At 39.3% G+C, this 19,325-nt stretch overlaps 1 protein-coding gene across 1 annotated transcript in view; it reads right to left on the reverse strand.

Annotated features, from left to right (window-relative positions):
• The window catches only part of TNKS (tankyrase), a 106,487-nt gene that overhangs the window by 62,626 nt on the left and 24,536 nt on the right, over positions 1-19,325 (reverse strand). The window contains exons 2-3 of the mRNA XM_017736768.1: positions 4,953-4,989; positions 4,089-4,164 (exon numbers count right to left, since the gene is read on the reverse strand). Coding sequence (XP_017592257.1) covers positions 4,089-4,164; positions 4,953-4,989 — 113 coding nt within the window. The remainder of the gene's footprint in view (positions 1-4,088; positions 4,165-4,952; positions 4,990-19,325) is intronic.

The raw sequence follows: 19,325 nt of genomic DNA on the forward strand, positions 1-19,325 counted from the left end.
TGTACAACCAAAAATCCAACTTCAAAACAAAAATCTAACCTCCTATTGCTAATAGCTACCATGTCAGCTGGATGCAGACCACTTTGGAAAGCTATGATTAGTCATGTAGGAAGTGTCTTGTAGGAAAGAGTTCTTATCTGAATTGCTGAAACCAACGCTTCCTTATCAGCTCAGATACATCTGCATTTTTAAAATGGAGGCAACATCAATTTCTTCCTTAAACAGCTTTCAAGTGTTCACAACAGCTTTCTGAAGGAAATGAGTGGGCTAGGAGCTTCTACTCAACCTGCAACCATTATATGTGTGATTTTAAACATGTCTTTTGCCACTGATTTAGACAAGCAGTGACTGTTGTAACAAGTCAGAAATCCAGCTCCCATTACAAGTACTACAGCTTTAATTTCCAGCAACAGAGAGAAACCCAGTGACTTAAAATAGTCAAAAAACATTTTTTGAAAATTCACTCATAACTAAGTCTTGAAAAAGGCAACCCCAGAGGAAAATATTTGAGGGAGAATAACAGGGGCTCTAAAGCCTACATAACTTTACATAGATAGACACATAAATAGATGCCTTGACTTATTAACAGTGTGAAATACAGTACCATCTGCTAACACCAACACCATAGGCTTGTCTTCGAGAAGTCATTAATTCTACAGGTAACGTAAAGACCAAGGAGGCCAGCAGAGCTCACAGGCAGGATGCAGGGAAATTTCAGACCCATGGCAATATGCAGGTGCCGTGCATTGTGTCTAAGTTGTATTCTGACAGAGCAAATACTTTGTTAGGCTGTGTGAACAGGAGTGATGCAACATGTAAATGTTGCCTTACACACAACACCGCATCCTAACAATTCTGTGAAATTTCAGTCTCCTGTTTAAAAAAACCAATGTCAAAGCAAGACTAATTGCCATGAAAAAATCACTATTATATTTCAGCTCAAGCATTGCTTTTTAAAAAGTAAACAAATAGGATAGTTTAAAAAACAAAAAGGTTTTGTGAAATTTACCTTTTTGTAATACTCATTTGCTTACACAGTACTTCATAGTTTTTTACTATACAGCTCATTATTTGTGCCCTCATATACACTCAACCAGCACATAAGCCAGTACTTGCACAAAAATCAATCATTATCTAGCTCAGTGAAATCCTAGTTTCTGAGATATTATTGTTGATATTCCTTGGTCATCAAAACCCCAAAAACTACCATGACCCTTGGTATGCAGAAATGCTTTAGATGATGTATAAAATTGCTCTTTGTTTTGCACACGCCTTCATTTTTCCCTCCAGAAAATAACTGCAAGAGTAGCCACACAGAATATATTCCCTCTTCAGACAACAGCTCAAAAGCTTCAGTAATATGAACATTTCTACAGTGTCCATAACCTACCTAAACTGTGACTTTGGAGGGGAAGAAGGAAGTTCAATTTTCATTCCTATTTGTCTTGACCTCTATCCTAAATAAACAGATGGAACAATGGTTATCAGCACCAGCTGTAACTGGTTTAGAATCATGGAATCCTGTCCAGTAGGAATCAGACTCTGGCTGTCAATATTCCTCAAAAAGGCTAAAAGCAGCCCCCAGAATGCAATGAATCTTTTTTATTTCCAACCTTAGCTGGTTTCAAACCAGGAAGACACTGTCAGAGTTTTCCACCTCTTTTACCCATTCCAAAAAGCACAACTTCACAGCACATGTGGTGTTTCAGAAATCCAGAACACCACATGTTAGTATGCATGGGACACAGAAAAAATGCCCGGGGGGGGCATACAGTTGCACCCCAAAGTATGGGGAAAAAAAATACCACTGCTAATACAGAAAAAATAATTACCCATTCAGTACTGGAACTCAATTTCTTCACCCACGCAGCTAAATGTTTCCTTATCAGAATAGAGCTGGGAATCTCAGAAAATCAAGGAATGCACAGCTTGAAGAAAGAGTTTGTGGGTACAGCTGTACTGCAGAGTGAGCGTGATGCTGAGAATCTCGGGCCAATCCGCAGAGTCTGCGTTCCTGGCCCTGAGAGCTGCGTTAAGTCTCTGGCCTTACACTGTCCTAGGTCTGAGGCTTGAATACTCAGAGGATCTGCAAAAAATAATTACTAAAAGCATCAAGGAAGGCAAAAGGCAACTTTCAAAATGGACAAATTCTCAGCTAGTGTAAATCACCATAGATCAACTAGAGGCAGCTACACCAGTGGAGACTTCCATTTACAAGAATTCTGTGCTGTAGGCTGAAAAGCTCACTTAATTTGCAGCAAAGCTCAAAATGATCAAACCCCAAGTGATCTTGCGCTAGTAGAGGACCTGAAAGCTTTGCTTTACAAATTAAATACTTAACAGTTATATAGCACACTTGCTACAAAGCATTACTAAACCTTCCACAGCCTCTACATATGTGCAGTAGAAAAAAATGTATCTGGTAGACATAATTTTAAAAAAAGCTAATTATTATCAATGGGAAGGCATCTTAAAAGGAGTTTCAGTAACCAGTGCACTTACCAACAACCAACCAATCATATTTTTAGTGTCCACACTCATAAGCTTTAACTGCAATATGCTTTCCAAGCTTTGGGCATACATTTTCTAACTAATTCAGAGGCTGCAATAATACAGAAATACTTTCAGTATTAATTTTAAAAGCTTTGTAAGTTTTTTTTAATTTTTACTTTGAAGTGATAAATGTTCAAGAAAATATCTGCAAGGGCTTATTCCTTGCCCTGCTGGCAGAAATCTTAACTCTGCATTTGGCCTGAGATCAACAGTGATGGGGGTTCAATTACTGAGTAATGCACTGCTGTACACCACCCTGTTTAATTATAATACACAGCACTATTAATACCTAAATACACTTCTACTTGAACAGCAAAGTCTTAAAAAAAGAAAAGTAAATTCAGGAAATATGGGCAATATGTTTAACCTTAAAATGTGGGGAGTGTTTCATCAGTTCCAACACCGCTAAATTAAATAAAGCCCTTGTTCAATTGCCTGTCCTCAGTTCATAAAATCAATTGTTTTCAAAACCTGGAAGATGCATCAACCTTCAATCAGTGATAAATGTAAATAAGCAAAAAACTGGCTGGGTTTTCTGTCACGTAGTATGTATTGTAGATACTACAATTGAGAAACATTTTTAAATGTGTATACAAGTTATGAGTTTTTGTACAATGGAGCTAAATTTTTTATATTCAGTAACAACATACCTTTTCATCAAAAGTAAATGCAAACTGACCTATCTTTACTGACTTCAGTGGAACTGGGTTGTTCCACAACAGCTCCAGGATGGGCAGACGTTTATACTGTGCTTCAACACACTTCATCAAAAATAAAAAAAAACTATAAAAGAAAACGCTCCCATGCTTTTCTCTCCAAAAATGAGATGTACTGTTACAGGTGAAAGACTTTAACAGATACATATTAAAAACATTCTGGTACACAGTTTAAAAAAAAAAAAAAAAAAACAAACCAACAAATCAAATAAAAAAACCCCCCCCAACATTTGTAAATCCAACAGTCTAGACAGACTATCATCTTGAAGTCTAAAACATCAAAAATCATAGGATCTAATTCTCACTCCGCATGTTCTTCCCTCCTCCAGTTTCAGCCTAATTCTTAATTTAACTCATTCAAACATCTCTGCCAGAGAAAGTCAAAACAATAATGTCAAACTTAAGAAAATGCAGAAGGTGTTAAACATAGCAATACAGTGCCAGTCTACGTGGCAGTATATTAGGAGCTAAGCTGAATACCAACCACCTCACCCAGACAATGTTCAAATACAAACAATAGCTTTCTTCCCTTCATTATTTTATCCATCTGCAACAGTACATTTTGTTTTTCTTACAAAAGATCTTAAAGTTTCTTTTACATGGAGACCAGGGTTCGACATTTAAAAGACACACACAAAATCCACATCTGCCGACTTAATCTGTCACAACTGCCAGTGTCAAGTATAACAGCATTTAATTTTATGGTAAAAAGGCATCACTAGTTCCCCCCCCCCACCTTGGTTTATACATTTATGCTTACCAGTATGCTTAAATTGGCCTTTCTTGAATAACTGAAATATAAAGCAGGTATTAACTTACCTTACGCCCATCACTTGCATGGCAGTTCACATTTAAAGGAGTCAATAAAGCCATCAGCTTTTCTTCATTACCACTCCTGTAAATGAGAAGATGATTAGGGAAAGGGGGAAAAAAGGGCAGAGCTCTTTGATAACCATCTCCTTAGCAAGTATTTTGCCAAGTCTAGTATATTGAAATTTGTACTGTGGCAGGGAGAGTGCTGGAAGGCTACAGAATCTTCTGAACATTTCGAAACCAAGGGTAAATACAGAAAAGAATACTAAATTTACAGTTAAATGTGTTGCAACAGATCATGCAAAAACACCTCAGTTTCTTTCCTTAACCTCGTATTTCCTTTTTCTAATTCTGTAGATCCTCTGAAAACCATGTGTTGAAATAAATGTTTTTAGAAGGGTTAATGGTTTGTATAAAATGATCTTGTGCAGTCAGAAGGAAGGATGAAAAGCATCTTTGCAATATACAATTGAACTTTACACCTTTTGTATAGGCTCCCTTATGCTCTGTTCCGATAAATCCTATTTTCAAAATACATCCTATGGTAGCAGTAAAAACCAAAAGAAAAGAAAGATTCCAATATTTAAATTGCCCCTAAAAAGAACAGTCACAAAACAATAAAGAGGATTTAAGCAGCTTAAAGCAAAAACTCAATATTAACCTTATAACCACCATAGTGGGGGATTTCAATTACATAAATAGGCTTTTACATTTGTACCAGACTAAAGTCTGAAGAGATTTATGCTAATTAAGTGGTTTGCTTGCAGCATTTCATGGAAAGGCAATGACAAAACAGTACTATTTTAAAAAACCCTTTTCCTCGCCTGCTTCCACCCCCAAAATATGTTTTATATTCTAAGCAGCACTCACCTAGCAGCTTCCAGGAGTTCGTCCTTCTTGTATTCACCTAAATGATTGCAAAATATCATGCTGTTAGCATTTGGCAGAAGACAGATTAAGAAATGCAGTAGGAAGCAAATACAGAATTAAAACAGAAGAGGAGAAAAAAGCCCACACCCCGCTGGGTGATGGAGCTGTGACGTTAGCCAGCTTGTGGAGGCAGCATCACCAGTACCTTGGAGACGGGCAGCAAATTGACGCATCTTCTTGTCCAATCCTCAGATGGAAAGGCTTTCTTCGGACAACCAATGACTGCGAAATCTTGTGTCCAGAAACACAGTCCCGCTGATAGCAGCATGTCAGCTGAAGACAATGTCCCCACCCCCTGCCCTATTCAGTATGTCACATTATACTTGGGAAGCATAATAAATTCCAAGACAAAGCAAGGCAGTGCGGCTTTTGAAAAGGTACAAATTACCAATCTCCAAGGCTCTCACCTGCCTATTTGAATGGTAATATTACACTTCACTAAGTTCTTTAGAAGAGCAGGGATTATTAAAAAAAAAAATCCAGGTATTATATCATCAGCCACTTTCCAACAAAATACACGCTTCAAATGAAAAGCACAGACAAAAGAGGATGAACTCTGCAACAGATTTTGCTATGAGACTCTGAGATTAGAGAGAACCACGAGTAATGTTAAAGCAACATTCACATTTGAAGTCCTGAATTAAAAACAGATAACTAACAAGGGTTGCTGCATCACAGGATTAAAACTGCATGTTAGCATTTTAAGAAGAGCATGGAACAAGATAACCTACAGAAGTAAGACAGTATTCTACAAAGCTGAATCATGATGACATTGTGCAATACAAATGGAATGGAATTTTAATTCAGAAATTAGAAAAATAGCTTCTTAGCAGCTTTATGAAGTCACAGAAGAGAGTGTGTCCTAGACCCAAAAGGTACAGGGTTTGAAAAACATACCGTATACCATCTGCCAGAGAATTAAAGCCTCTAACCACAATGCTATAAGAAAATTAGGAAACAGAAGCTGTCATGAAAGAAGAAAAAAGCCCCTTTGTGCTGCCTCCTATGTGCAATTGTAATAAGCCTCCAGTGAAACTCCCATTACAGGTGAGGAAAGCCACAGGGCCATGGAAAATGCCAGACCGGACAGCAGGTAAGATGGAAGGTTCATCTGAAAACATCCCTTAAAGAACAGCAGTAGGGTGCAGGAGGAGGGTTAGAGTCCCAATCCATAGCAAAGAGCTTGGTACTCCCCCCACCATGGCTCCTCCAGCTAACAGCAGAGGATCACAGGAACCACAACAAAACCAGCCCTCTCCTTAAGGAGTCCCCTTATTTCAGCATCCTGCCTTCACACAAGGGTAAGGAGGAGGGTGAGTACACACAGCCATGCACTTCCTGCCCCATTCCCTTGGATGTAGACATGGAATTTTCAAAGGCAATATCTACATCTCATCATACTGGTGATTCTTCCTTTCACAGGTGTGTTTAATCGCTTTCTGAATGATATTCAGCTTTGGGAATTCACAACAACCTGAAGCAAGGAGTTCCACCATGCCACTCACATGATGGGTCTCCTAACAGAACTGTTCTGTGTTGCTGAACCCCAGCAATGGAGCACGTAAGTTCAAAGCAAAGGTGAAACTGGTTATTTCAAATAGAGGCCAGGAAGGTTAATTTAGCTTTTGAAAGAATTTATGTCTATGTTAAGGAAAGCTTCATCATGAGGCAAATCAAGTGACACAGAAATATGACTGCCTTTGACTTGCTCCCACTCTCCAGCTTCATCAGAAGGGGGGCCTGTCCACCACAGGCAACAGCCTTTTCTAAGCCATAGTACATGTTCCTCTTTTTTTATTTTAATGAAGATAAAATACTGGGCACAGTTGTGAGTGTTTCAAATCAATGTAACTGAAAAGCTCTGGCCAGCATGTGAGGAAGAAAAAGAGACTCTTTATGACTACTGCATTGTTTGTGCAACAATCTCAAACAGCTGGATTTCCTGCAGTAGAGTTATTGGCCCGTGTTATATCAACACTTTAGAGATGTAACCAGATTAAAGTACTTCTTTGCACATTCTGGTTTGGCAATGCATCTAGCAGTCCTAACCAGGCTTTTGAACATACTAGGTTAGAGAAGTAATAACATTTTTTTCCTTCGTGCTCAGTAAGTTGGTATTTTATCACACAAAAGCTGTTTCCTCTAATACTTTGATTAGCACAAGCATTACTGTCCAATGAAAAAGGAAAGCTGTGGCTCTTGATTTAGAAATGTCCCCCTGTATGCCTGATTAGAACAGTTAGTTTTATTAAGCAGTACTTTTTAAAAATAGGTATTTACAAGGTTGAAATTCATACATGCAATTCTTGAATTTCATCATGGTTCTCCTACACTGATTAGGATTAAGAAAATATTCTCTTGTATATGGCTAACTTTATTACTCTCAAAGAGCCACTGTATTTTGCAAATCAAAACCTAAAATGATACAAGCACTTAACAGCACACCATCAGGTTTGCTAACAAAAAAAAAAGGTCAAGTGAGCTCCACAGGCTCTGTGGGATGAAGAGGAACCCCCTGGCCACTCGAGCAACCAGCTGGTGGGATACCACAGAGCCGAGAGAGGTCTGGCTGACGGCATTTGGGAGAAGTGGGTGGCACTGGCAACAGGACCGACTGCTGCTGGCACAGGCTGCGTTCCCACCAGAGGGCTCTGCCAACACAGCTAACGCCACTCGGCTACGCAGCTCATCAAAGGCCATCCTGCAGCAATTGGCCACAGCTACCTAATAAAATATTCATTTGAAGCATTTGAAAACAAACCATGCGTGCATGGGCAGAGATGAATTTCAAGTTCTAAGCACAAGTACAGGAATACAGACCATCAACCTCACATAATATTTCTGTTCAAAGAATGTCAAACTGACTTTAACTAAGCTAGGAACATCTCTTAAAGAGCTCTTTTGGGCAGGTTAGAATTTATAGTTTCGTGAAAGGGCATCTGCATGCTGGGTAGCCCAGAGATAGCTGGCCTGGGAATTTCTTAAGGCAAACACAAGGTGTGAAATGGGAAGCAGGGAACGCTATAGCAAAGCAGTGTCCCTGTTCCTTTCTCGTCAGACAAAAGCTGGTAGGTAAGCACAGCAGAAACCACCCAGTGTCTGGTATTCACTGCATCTGATCAAGTTCATTGGCTACAGCTTGCTCAGCATTATTTAAACCATGAAGTTCTCTACTTGATCCCAGATCACACCACTGCTGCTCCATTTAGGCTGGAACTAGAAAGTCATCACTGGTAAACAGAGATAATCAGTGTCTCAAATCACAGCTACCATTAGGCAACTAACTAGCTCTATTTGTGTTACCCTCCCAGGAGAAAACCAATTACCTCCAAGACTTCTGATCAGCTGCGGCTATGCTGTCACTGCTGTGTCTGGCCCTAGCTGTATCCTGCAGTAGCTGATCAGCAGCAAATGCTTATTAACTATCAGACATCAGTGGCTGCTTGCACCTGGCAGTTGAGCAGACCAGTAGCTGGAAGCAGGGAAAAAATAACATAATGAATCAATCTTTACAAACAAATAACCCTATTTCACTCTCTCCCAAAAGTCTTGAAATTTCAACTGAATACTGAAAGCTGAAAAACCTATCTGAATGCATGGCATAAATCAACAGTGATTTTTCAATGCATCACCACTCAAAACCAAGGTGAATTCCCTTCCCATCCCTCCATACACATCAGCTAATACAGGAACCAGCCAGATCTAAAATGTCATGCTGGACAAAGCAGGTTTTGCTTTACCACACTACCACGTGTCAGCTTTCCACAGTGAAGAAAATTTCCTAAAAATTAACGTCACACAAATTAAACCATGCCATTATTACCCAATAACAGCATATAATGGGAACAAAAAGGATTAACATATTTTCAACCAAACTGAAAAATGAAAGAGGTTTTTCCATATGAAGTCATACATCATATGGAATCACAATTATAAATCTAAATCCCCAGAATACTTACAAACAGTGAAAATTTTTAGACTAGCCAATGACATGTGACAGAAGAATGTGAGCCTGATGAATGTGCAACCATGGCCCCAGGCTGGGGAGGGAAAATTCATGAGTATCACAGAATCACAGAATGTTTGAGATTGAAGGGACCTCTGGAGGTATCTCATCCAACCCTTCTACGCAAGCAAGGTCACCTAGAACATCCTGCTCAGGACTGTGTGCAGGTGGCTTTTACATCTCTCCAAGGATGGAGACTCCACCACTTCTCTGGGCAACCTGTGCCAGTGTTTGATCTCACTGAGCTCAGCTCCTTAAGTGTCATGGTAATCTCAAGTGATCTCCTCAGGACCTCCTGTTCTCTCTTGGCAGCTCAAGTTTAGCAGCACTGGAAGTCAGGGGTGAAATCCTGCTCCACTAGAAAACATGGCAGCTCTATATTTGACTTTTGACTGTGTGCAGACCTAACACTTGCTATTGGTTGCCTGCCCTGAAAACCTGAACTTCCATTCTTGAAAATAGATATCCCATGAGAAGATTGACAAGATCTTTGTGAACACTCCAACAGATTTTTTTTGTTTTTTCCAAACAAATATTCACAATTACCAAGCAACACAGACGACATGGGCTGTCCTTCAGAGCAGTAGAGACAGCAGGTATCAAAATCTCTAATTCTTCCTCATTTACAAGTGTTTCTGGTGCCTTTCCAAGCACAAACTCAGCTAGCACAGGAATGCATGGGGCTGTTGGGAAAACAAGAGTCCTGATGCATCTGGGAGGGTTGAGAACTTGTTTTTCCATCAGATTTGTTACTTCATCCAGCTCAGTCCATGGCCAGGGACCCAAACAGGCCCCTGAGAATGAAGACCTTGAACAAGGATGGTGCTGCGACAAGAGAGGGGAATGGAAACTCTACATTTGGGCTGCCATTGCTACAAAGAAAGCAATCCATGGGCCAGAATCCAGAGTTTAGCAAAGAAATAAACTGCACAGAAGTAAATTAAAATACACCTTTTCCCTGACACTCCAAGACTTCACAGACCTCTAAGTGATCAATGACACACATCCACATACACCATCTGTTTTAATCCTCTGAGGTCTTTGGAGTAATATTTAAGTATTCAAACAAACATTCAAGTTATAATCAGAGCACAAGGCTTTTTGTGCTTGTGACAGACTACTAGGGTTGTTGGGACAGGATGAGTTTTTTGGGTTTGGGGGTTTTTTAAACATAATTTTTTTAGCAAACTCAAATTTTACTTTCAACATGGCTGCTTTTGGAAGGATCCAATCATACCATTAAAATACTCATCAATTCCTTCTTCCTCATTTAGCTTTTATTATATGTAAAGCAGCAGGTGAAACGAAAATATGGCATTAAATCAGAGCAAGAAGGTTTTTAACCATCCAAATAGCACAAGGTTGTGGGAATAACTGCCTAAAAAAAAAAGTCAATGAAAAAACAAAGATACGTTGAAATAATATCATTTGGGAAAAGGCATTTATAACTAAGTATGTAGAGAAACACATGAGCAAAAAAATTACAATTTCAGGTTTTACTAACAATTATATTATACTTTACTTCCCACTTGTTAGGGTTAATTTCTTTATGCTTCTTGCACTTCTCTGCTCAGCAGTCTCTCACAAGTAAATGGGCTGATTTTATAAGCTGTCTAATAGGCTCAACCAGGAACACAGCAAGATCCTAATTTTAAGCTCTTGTCACGGATGAAAAACACCAAAGCAATGCTAGTATATGCAAGTGACAGAAAAGCAACTCAGAAGATAATGCCTTCAAGAACAAGTTCCAGCAAGGAGCAATGTTACCAAGGAGGAAAGGTTTGGTGTCTTGACTCTGCCTCTTCTATGAGATGAGTCAGGCACTGTGGATGTGGACTGAAATTAGACGTTTGTAACTGAAATTTAAAAATTTAGTATTACTCAGCTAATAGTGAAGTCTTTCAGGGATATGTTTTAAAGGGGGGTGTGGAAGTTAAAGAAACAAGCAAACATCATTTGGTTTTGGCCATAACTCTACCAAACCACTGGGCTAGCAGCATCCTGCCTGGAACATCTTCCAGTTGAGTGGACAGAGCTCAAATGTAGAGCATTCTTGATTTACTGTTCTAGGGGAAAAAAGCCTCTTCTAAGGCCTGGCAGAAAGCACTACATCAAAAAAACCTGCAGCTTTATACAGTGCAGATTGGCAAAACCTCTGCCAGGGTCTTAACCGATAGAAGAGATTCTTGTCTATTAAGACATCAGTTCAAAGCACATCTATCACATAAGCATATATATGATATAGCAGTTACCAAACGCTGTCTTCATATCCAGGCATAAATTACACACATTGCGCATTAGGGGTTTGGTCACTAAGAAGGATTAGGTGGTGCATCAAAATGCATCTTCAGTGCATGTGTAGTTACAGCACCAGCAAGCTCACATTCGGCACATAATGATTCTGTTTCTTAGGAGGCCTCTTTTCAGCAGTGCTGATCTATTTGTTAAAACAATGCTACCAGATTTCCAATATTGTAGCAGAAAGATGAAAAAAGGCCCTTTCTCAGAGGATTTCAAGTTTCTTAACTCTTAAATCATTAGATACAAAGATGAAGTTAAGTCACATCACAGTAGTCAGAAGAACTTTCCTGAAAGCGTAGAAAAAAGGACACAACACATCACACTGCAAGACCATAATGATAATAATGATAGTGATAATAAAAACAGGAACACACCCCAAGCCAGTAACAACGCAAAGCAGCAACAAAAAAACCCCCAAATCTGGAAAAAACCTACAACCACCCATTACACAGTAATCCATATAAATCATTTTAGTCTCAACAATGCTACCACACCCTACAATATAGTTTCTTTCTCTAGAAATAATAAATCTGACAAACATTCTAGAATCTGTTCTCTTTAGAGGACCTGTACAAGTAGTTTCATTTTTCCATACCAGTGCATGCTACTCATATAAACACCATGCACACATCCATTCTTTATTCTTAAGTGTAAAAAAATTAGTATTTTCACTACATCTGCACTGTTTTAGAATGCTGTACTGATTTTGAAGACACCACCACTCTCATCTGTCATGTCTTCAGACTGAGATTGAAAAAGTTTAAAAGATTGCAGAATATCAAGTCAAATGACAGGGAAGAAAACCCAAACCTTCAGCAACTCAAAACACACTGGTGTGATGGAAAAACTGAAGGGGTTGAGGCTCATCTCTTCACCAAAGTTCAATATTCATGACATCTTTTGTGAAATTACATATGGAAAAAGAAGTCTGACAGGTTTTTTTCAAGATCCTTCCCCATTACCCACCCCTTCATGCCTACTGCAAAGGCAACATTCCCATGGCTCTGCCCTTCATTTCTTGTATTAATTCCAGCTATCAGCAAAAACAATCATCCACTGTAATTCCCACTACTTCGGCCATGCTCAATATTAATAACTAATAAACTGTTCCATTATTCAGCCACAATTACTTTCTCATTTCTGTAATATGCCTGCATATGCATTTTCTCTCCAGGATTTCTAGGAAAACTTTCTGGAGGAAGACAAAGTACTAAGAAACTCTCTTTGTCAAAGACTTGAGTACAGTAGAACTGGATAGATAGCCAAGCTGCTCTCATATTACTGCATCCTTTTCAAAAGCCAGCTCCCTCCCCTCTCTTTCCAAACAACATCCACAAACAAGTAAATCAGTCAATTCCCCAGAATATTCTCTAAAGAGAAACCATAGAAATACCTGTTATAACTGACACAAAGTATGGAAGACAACTAGCAAGAAAAATATAAAACGTAACCCTCAGGAAAGCCATACTGTTTAAAGGCAAGCTCCAAAATTATGCTCCATCATCCCATCTCTCTCTGAAAAGAACTGCAGAGTAAATATGAGCAGACTAAATTTTGCTGTCTCTCCAATTTTTCCATTGTAGATAAAACATACTAGCAAGCTGGGGACAGTGTGCCTGAAAATCCACAGCCGCATTTAAAACTGAAGCATTTATTTTAACCAAAAAATCTATATTCTCTTAGCTGTAGCAAACAAGACAGATTTTGTACTAACAAACTGTACAGATTTAAAGAAGTGGGGGTTCTTAATGTTTGGTAGAAAATGAACAGGAGACATAAAACGCACATATGTGCCAAAGTACTGTTTTTACTGAACAGTACAATCCTTCCTCCATACATCTGAAGCTGCCCTGTGTATCTAAACTTACTCTACAAGCTTGAGAAAACACAGGCTGCCACCTCATAAAAAATGCACGTGTGTTGCCATGCTTGCCCTGCAGCACATACCCTGGAAGGAACTCAAATCCAGTTAAATCACTCCTCTAGCTCCTGGACAAAAATACGAAACATTTCCTTTGCCTGCTGGGCCCCAGAGGAGTGAGCAGAAGGGAGGAACTCCTTTATAACTGCAGGAAACAGGGCAAACCTGTCAAACACACAGCAATGAAAGAGCCAACACGTATTTATGCAACACTTAAGCAAAGCACAGCAAATAAGTCCTTACTAAAAGAATAACAAAACATAGGTAACAGATTTTGTTATAATGAACAATTTTGTCAAGCCAAACAGAAAACTAATCTGTCAACGGTTCAGTTTAAACATTTGGGAAAATATGCATTTCCACGCAACAAAAAGATGGTAACAAAATAACTCCCCCAAAGTAACCCATTTGCCTTGTTGCTGTGGGCAAATTTTCCCTCATCATGGGTTTTTATTTGACAGCTAAGAGTCAAAAGACAGTGGGAAGATAAGGGAAAGTTTGGTACAAATCAGGGGGAGAAAGGAGACAATGGCATGACTGGAAACAGGATATGTGGATTGATATGAAAGACTCGTGCTGGTATCCCAGAGTAAAGAGCAGCTGCTTAACTTGGAACATCCTTCCCATCCCTTATCATCCCCATCAGATTTTATGATACAGATATTATATACTTGAATACAACGGTTCCATTTGTTTCGTCTCATTTTTAAAAGCTTTCTTTTAACACCTTTTCTGAAGATGTTTACAGTAGCAGTGATCAGTCACAGTAACTCAACTTAAGCTTTGCCTGGTCTGAGCCATGGTGAGGTCTCTGCATACTCACTCAGGCAAAGAGCAGCTCTGTGCCCTAATGTGACTTAGGGCACAGAGGAAAGATGAAAGAAAGCTGCAATTTACAGAAAATGATTGAAATCTAAATATGCAAACTGTTATCCTCACTAAAAAATAACTTTTAAAACACCAGTTGGGGGAAAAATGAATTTTCTATTTACACTCAGGCACTTTCTGCTATTCCTGTTGGAATAAGACACCACAAGATGGAAATACAGCAGTAACAATATCTACTGCCAGTGTCCTGGAGGTCTACCTGAGAACAGTTATGTTATTTACCAGCAATGAAAGAATAACTAAATACTACATACAACTCAAGTTCTGTAAACATTTTCAGTCCCTTATATCAACCTCACTGTTTTAAATGCTTTACTGGTTAAATGCGTAATAGAACAGACTATTTCAGTTTGAAGGGACCTGCAGCAATCATGTAGGTCAACTGTCTGACCACTTCAGGGCTGACCAAAAGCTAAAGCTTGTGGTTATGAGCATTGTCCAAATGCCTCTTATGCAGCGACAGGCTTGGGGCATTGACCACATCTTGTAGAAGCCTGTTCCAGTGTATGACCACCCTCTCAGTGAAGAAACGCTAACATGCGATCTAAAAAGCTCCCCTGGAACACCTCTGAACCATTCCTATGCTTCCTGTCATTAGATCCCAGGGAAAAGAGCTCAGCACCTCTGTGTCCACCTCCTCTTCTTGGGCAACTAGGGAGAGCAGTGAGAGCATCCCTCAGCCCCCTTTTCTTCAAACTAGATAAACCCAAACTCCTTAGCTGCTCCTCAGAGGTAACAGGATTATACATATGATTTCTTCAAAAGAATAATTTATTGCCCTAAATGACAATATAGTTCGTTATAAAGACTGGAAATGAAATAGCACCACACGAAAAAAAGAAGACTGAGAGAAGGAAAGAGATACTAACTCACTAATTAAAGAGATTTAATTTACCAGACTGCTGACATTATAAGGAGAGCATTCCTTCTTCAACTTTCATTCATGCACAGCAAGTTTCATCAGATACAACACAGGGCTGCCTGTTCAAGACATACCCTATACAAGGTGATTATGGACACCAGTCATCAGTTCTGCCCAAATGGAAACTGTTGATACACCATGCACACTTTATTGCTACTGGAAAACTAAGTAAAGGACTTTACCTTCATAGGTATATCCATAAATAAAGCATCTTCCAAAACAGGTGCTCTCTCTGTTGCTGGACAGAAAGGAAATACATAAACTGCATGAGCCCTCAGCATGACAACCTCAGCAGGTTTCTGTGTAAACCTGCACTAAAAGGTAGTTTTAATGTGTTCTGCACAAAGTAGGAAAAAATACTGCTTTCCCTTTTCACTCACTTTCAGAAATCTCACTAGATTTGAAGACTCTGCTTACCTCAAATAATTCAAAATATAATTGGCCAGAAAGTATTCCTACATTCCTCATTCATCACAACCATTAATTATCTTAAATATACTAAAGAAAATATGTTTAAGTGATCTTATTAGGTAATGTGGTTACCAGCAGTTCCTAAACCAGTCTATGGTTTTATTTCAAAGTTATTCTGAGACACAGTTCATTGTTATCTTTCAAAAAAGTAGTATTTTAAATCTCCATTTAACCTAAAAGGAAAGACCATGAAAGAGTTAACACAGGTTCTATCTACTGTGTCCTAGGTGTGTTAGTTCGGCATGAGCTAACTCGGTATTACCACTCCTCCCAGAGAGTACATACCATCAAGGAGAAATCATACTGTACTTTCCCCAACAACAGTTTAGGATTCCTGCTTATCCCTTCCTATAAAAGCCCAGTTACTGATGCAGGAAATAGTGAGATTATTACTAACAGAACTTGCTTCCTGATGCTGCCTCTCCTTTTTGCCATCCTCTGAGCATCCCTTAAGCGGAGCAAAGACAGGTTAAAAGAGAACTGGGTCTGTCTTCAGGGAGCAGCACAACAAAAACTGCAGGGAGGAAGAACAAACACCCAGAGAAAGGACAGCTCTTGCTGGATCACACTGTGCCATTAAAACAGTTCCAGCCATAACATCCTTTACTGCAATCAAAATGGTTTTGGATTTAGATAAAGGACACAAGGCAAGAAACAGGCAAGGAAATATTCAAAGAGAGGGAGTACAAAAACTTCCTGGCTTCTCTTTTTCCATTCAACAGTCACACCAGCAGTCCTGACCCTTGGCAGTGGGCTCTCTAGGAGTCCAACAGTGTAAGATGTCAGTCTGCCTCTGGTTTTTGTCAGACAGTTTCTATATTTACTGTTTTGCTCCAAAGAGAAGGTTATGCTTAGATATGGAAGCCCACATAATTATTGAGCATACAGATGGCGCTTCACAAGAAGATTTCCTTCAGTGGTGTCCTTCAGCAACTCAAACCACCCTTGGAAGTATGATACTTTCAGCTTTTGGGCAGGGGGATTCCTAGCCAGCAGCTAAGAAGGGTCTCAACAAATAGTCACATTCCTCTTTTCCTTCCTCTTTTTCTTACCTTCTCCAAGGTGCTGCCCCCAGCCCTAGCAAGGACAGAATATCCTATAATGAAATTACAGCCACATATGGTAAGAAGACACAATGCACGCAAGTCATAAATTATTTTCCTTCTGGTCTGCTAGCTTTTCAGGAGAAAAACACTTATCCACCATCTTGCAGTAGCACAGGCAGACAAAAGTATGCAGATGCTGGAGATGGAGCTACATTTGCCCCGCCAGTGAGCAGGAACAGGTTTCCCTGCACAGCTCAACATGATTTCAAGTGAAGAGAGATCCATGGAAGGAAGATTTACCAGATAATTGGACCAACAGTTTCTAAAACACTGATCAGAGTTCTCATCCATCACCCAGAGGATAGTGCACCATTTGAAAAGCCATCACTTAAAATACTTATCTTTTAGATTTGTGGGGAAGTTCAGCAATGCAAACACAGAAATGTTATTCTCTGTATTCTGAAACAAGTATCATATTTAATCTTGTACTTACATACAATGCTGCTTTGGGTTTTTGCTCTTTCCATCCCTCTAATTTTATAATAAATTCTTTTTTCTTGTGCATATAGGAAAGAAATTGTCTTTCTCTACTGGAAAGGCTGCTCACAAAAGATTTTTGGCTATGACTGCCATAAAGTAAATAGAATCTGCACACCTCCTTTCAAAGGAAAGGTTATTTTTCTCTGTTCTGCCAGACAGATTAAATCCTTCACTCCCAGGGCAAGAGATGACAAGAGACTAACCATCAGAGCCACATATGAAATAGTATATTACTGAGAAAATAATGCCTTTTCACACAGGTCTGCTTTGCCCGCATTTTTAACAAGACACTCGCTTAAGAAGAACAAAAAACTAAGTTTCTCTACAACTGCAAAATGGACACCCAGGTTTTTGGATGGTTCCGGTAACAGTCAGCACCAGATTATCTGTTCAATTTCAGCACAAAATTGCCTTTAACATGCAAGATTTACCTTGCAGGTTAAGGTAGCTGAAATGTAGACTCCCTACATTCATTCCTGCAACAGCCTAGCCACAGCAGAAGTCTGTCCTGAAGAAGGTTAATTCAGACTGACCATACATTGAAGTGAGCGCCTGACTGCCCTACTGAAAGGTGGATGTAAGCCAAGATGACAGCACAGCCTACACCATGTCTCACTCCTGAGCAGAGTACTGAGAGCCTACCGCTCCAGGGAAGCCCACAGCAGGAGTTCAGGCAGGAGCAGAACACACACCATCCTGCCTTATGACTTTTGGGCAAGTCAGTGACTGCAAAACAGTATTTAGCTACAGAAGCCATGGTGCTTAATCCTCTAAGTAGAGTCTATTAGAGTAGTAATTATTAATATAATGAAGTAGCAAGAGTAATATGATCATCCAAAATTACTTATAAAAATATTAGTAAAGGCGGGATTTTATTAATTATTCTCACTTCTCAGCTATTCAGAAGGAAGATTCTCAAGGCTCTGCCTTCCTTTTCCACTGTTTGTAGGAACAGAGCTCGTAAAGGCAAGATACATATTTTATTGAGTCCAGCTGCTTACACGAATCTATTCAGAAGCTTTTTAGAAACAAATAGCCCAATTTCCCTGGATTTGATGACATTCCATGTTTGGTTTTTGTTACTTATGCCCCTCCCACGTTACCTCCCTGAAAGTAAAAGTAGACTGCATATAGAAAATGAAGAGATACTGCACAGAATCATTCATTATGAGATGCTGCTACTTTAGGGCTGACAGTGGTAGATGTGAGGATCTGAGAGGTATTCAAAAGCACCGATATGCATCACAGGATTTTAATTTTTAGATAGAGACAAGCTCCTATATCCAGACTATTAGGTTTATTCCTCAGAACAGCTGGCAGCCTTGTCAGTCACTTGTATCACCTGGATGGGCCATGTCAGACACACACGGCAAGAGGTAATGACATTGAAGGTGGCAGTCAGATGAAAGTTGCTCTGAGTTTGCTACTTGTGTAAGGACAGGACTGTTTGCCTGCCCAAACTGAAAGAATAAACTGAATTCCGAATTTATGCCAAAATGTTCTTGCCATTATACAAAATAAACATCAAACTGACAAGAACAGCATTGTATTCTTAAAAGGCAAGCAAATAGAAACTTGCAGAGCAAAGAAGGATGTGGACCATGATGTTCTATGGCCAATAAAAAATCAAGTTATGAACTGAAAATGCTACTGAAACAGCAGAAAATACTGAAGGCTTAATTTCGAAACCCAAGGGAATGCTTTCAAAAGAGTAAACCGCTTACTTTTTAGGTGACCAAAGGAAAATACAGGACTAGAGAAAGGAAACATGCCATTCAAAAATCTGTACCCTACTGAACAGGCAGCTATTTAAAAATATCTTCTGATGATAACATTTTTAAAATAAATGCTTGAAAACATTACAGCGTCAGACCTCTTATCTCAATGCAGTGTGCAGTGCAGTACTGCAGAGAATAAAGCTTCTATTCAAAGAATAGATACTTGACAAAAAAGAACACTATCTGTGAATAACAGTCTCCTGGAGATATCTTTGAGAACTTTTTTTTGTTTGCAAATTATTTGAAATAGTCCTTATATACTGAGACATTTATATAACCAGTCCCCTTCCCTGCATTCTTCAAAAAGCCTCAAATCACTGCTTGTACTCTTTGCAGAGTAAAATTCCATGCCTGTTATTTTCCCAATCCCTGAAAAATTATGCTGTTCCCTCTGGAAGATAACACTTTGCTCTTCTGCCAACAAGGAAGCCATCAACCAC

The sequence above is a fragment of the Corvus brachyrhynchos genome, unplaced genomic scaffold, assembly GCF_000691975.1.
Source record: "Corvus brachyrhynchos isolate BGI_N302 unplaced genomic scaffold, ASM69197v1 scaffold175, whole genome shotgun sequence".
Classification (NCBI taxonomy): domain Eukaryota; kingdom Metazoa; phylum Chordata; class Aves; order Passeriformes; family Corvidae; genus Corvus; species Corvus brachyrhynchos.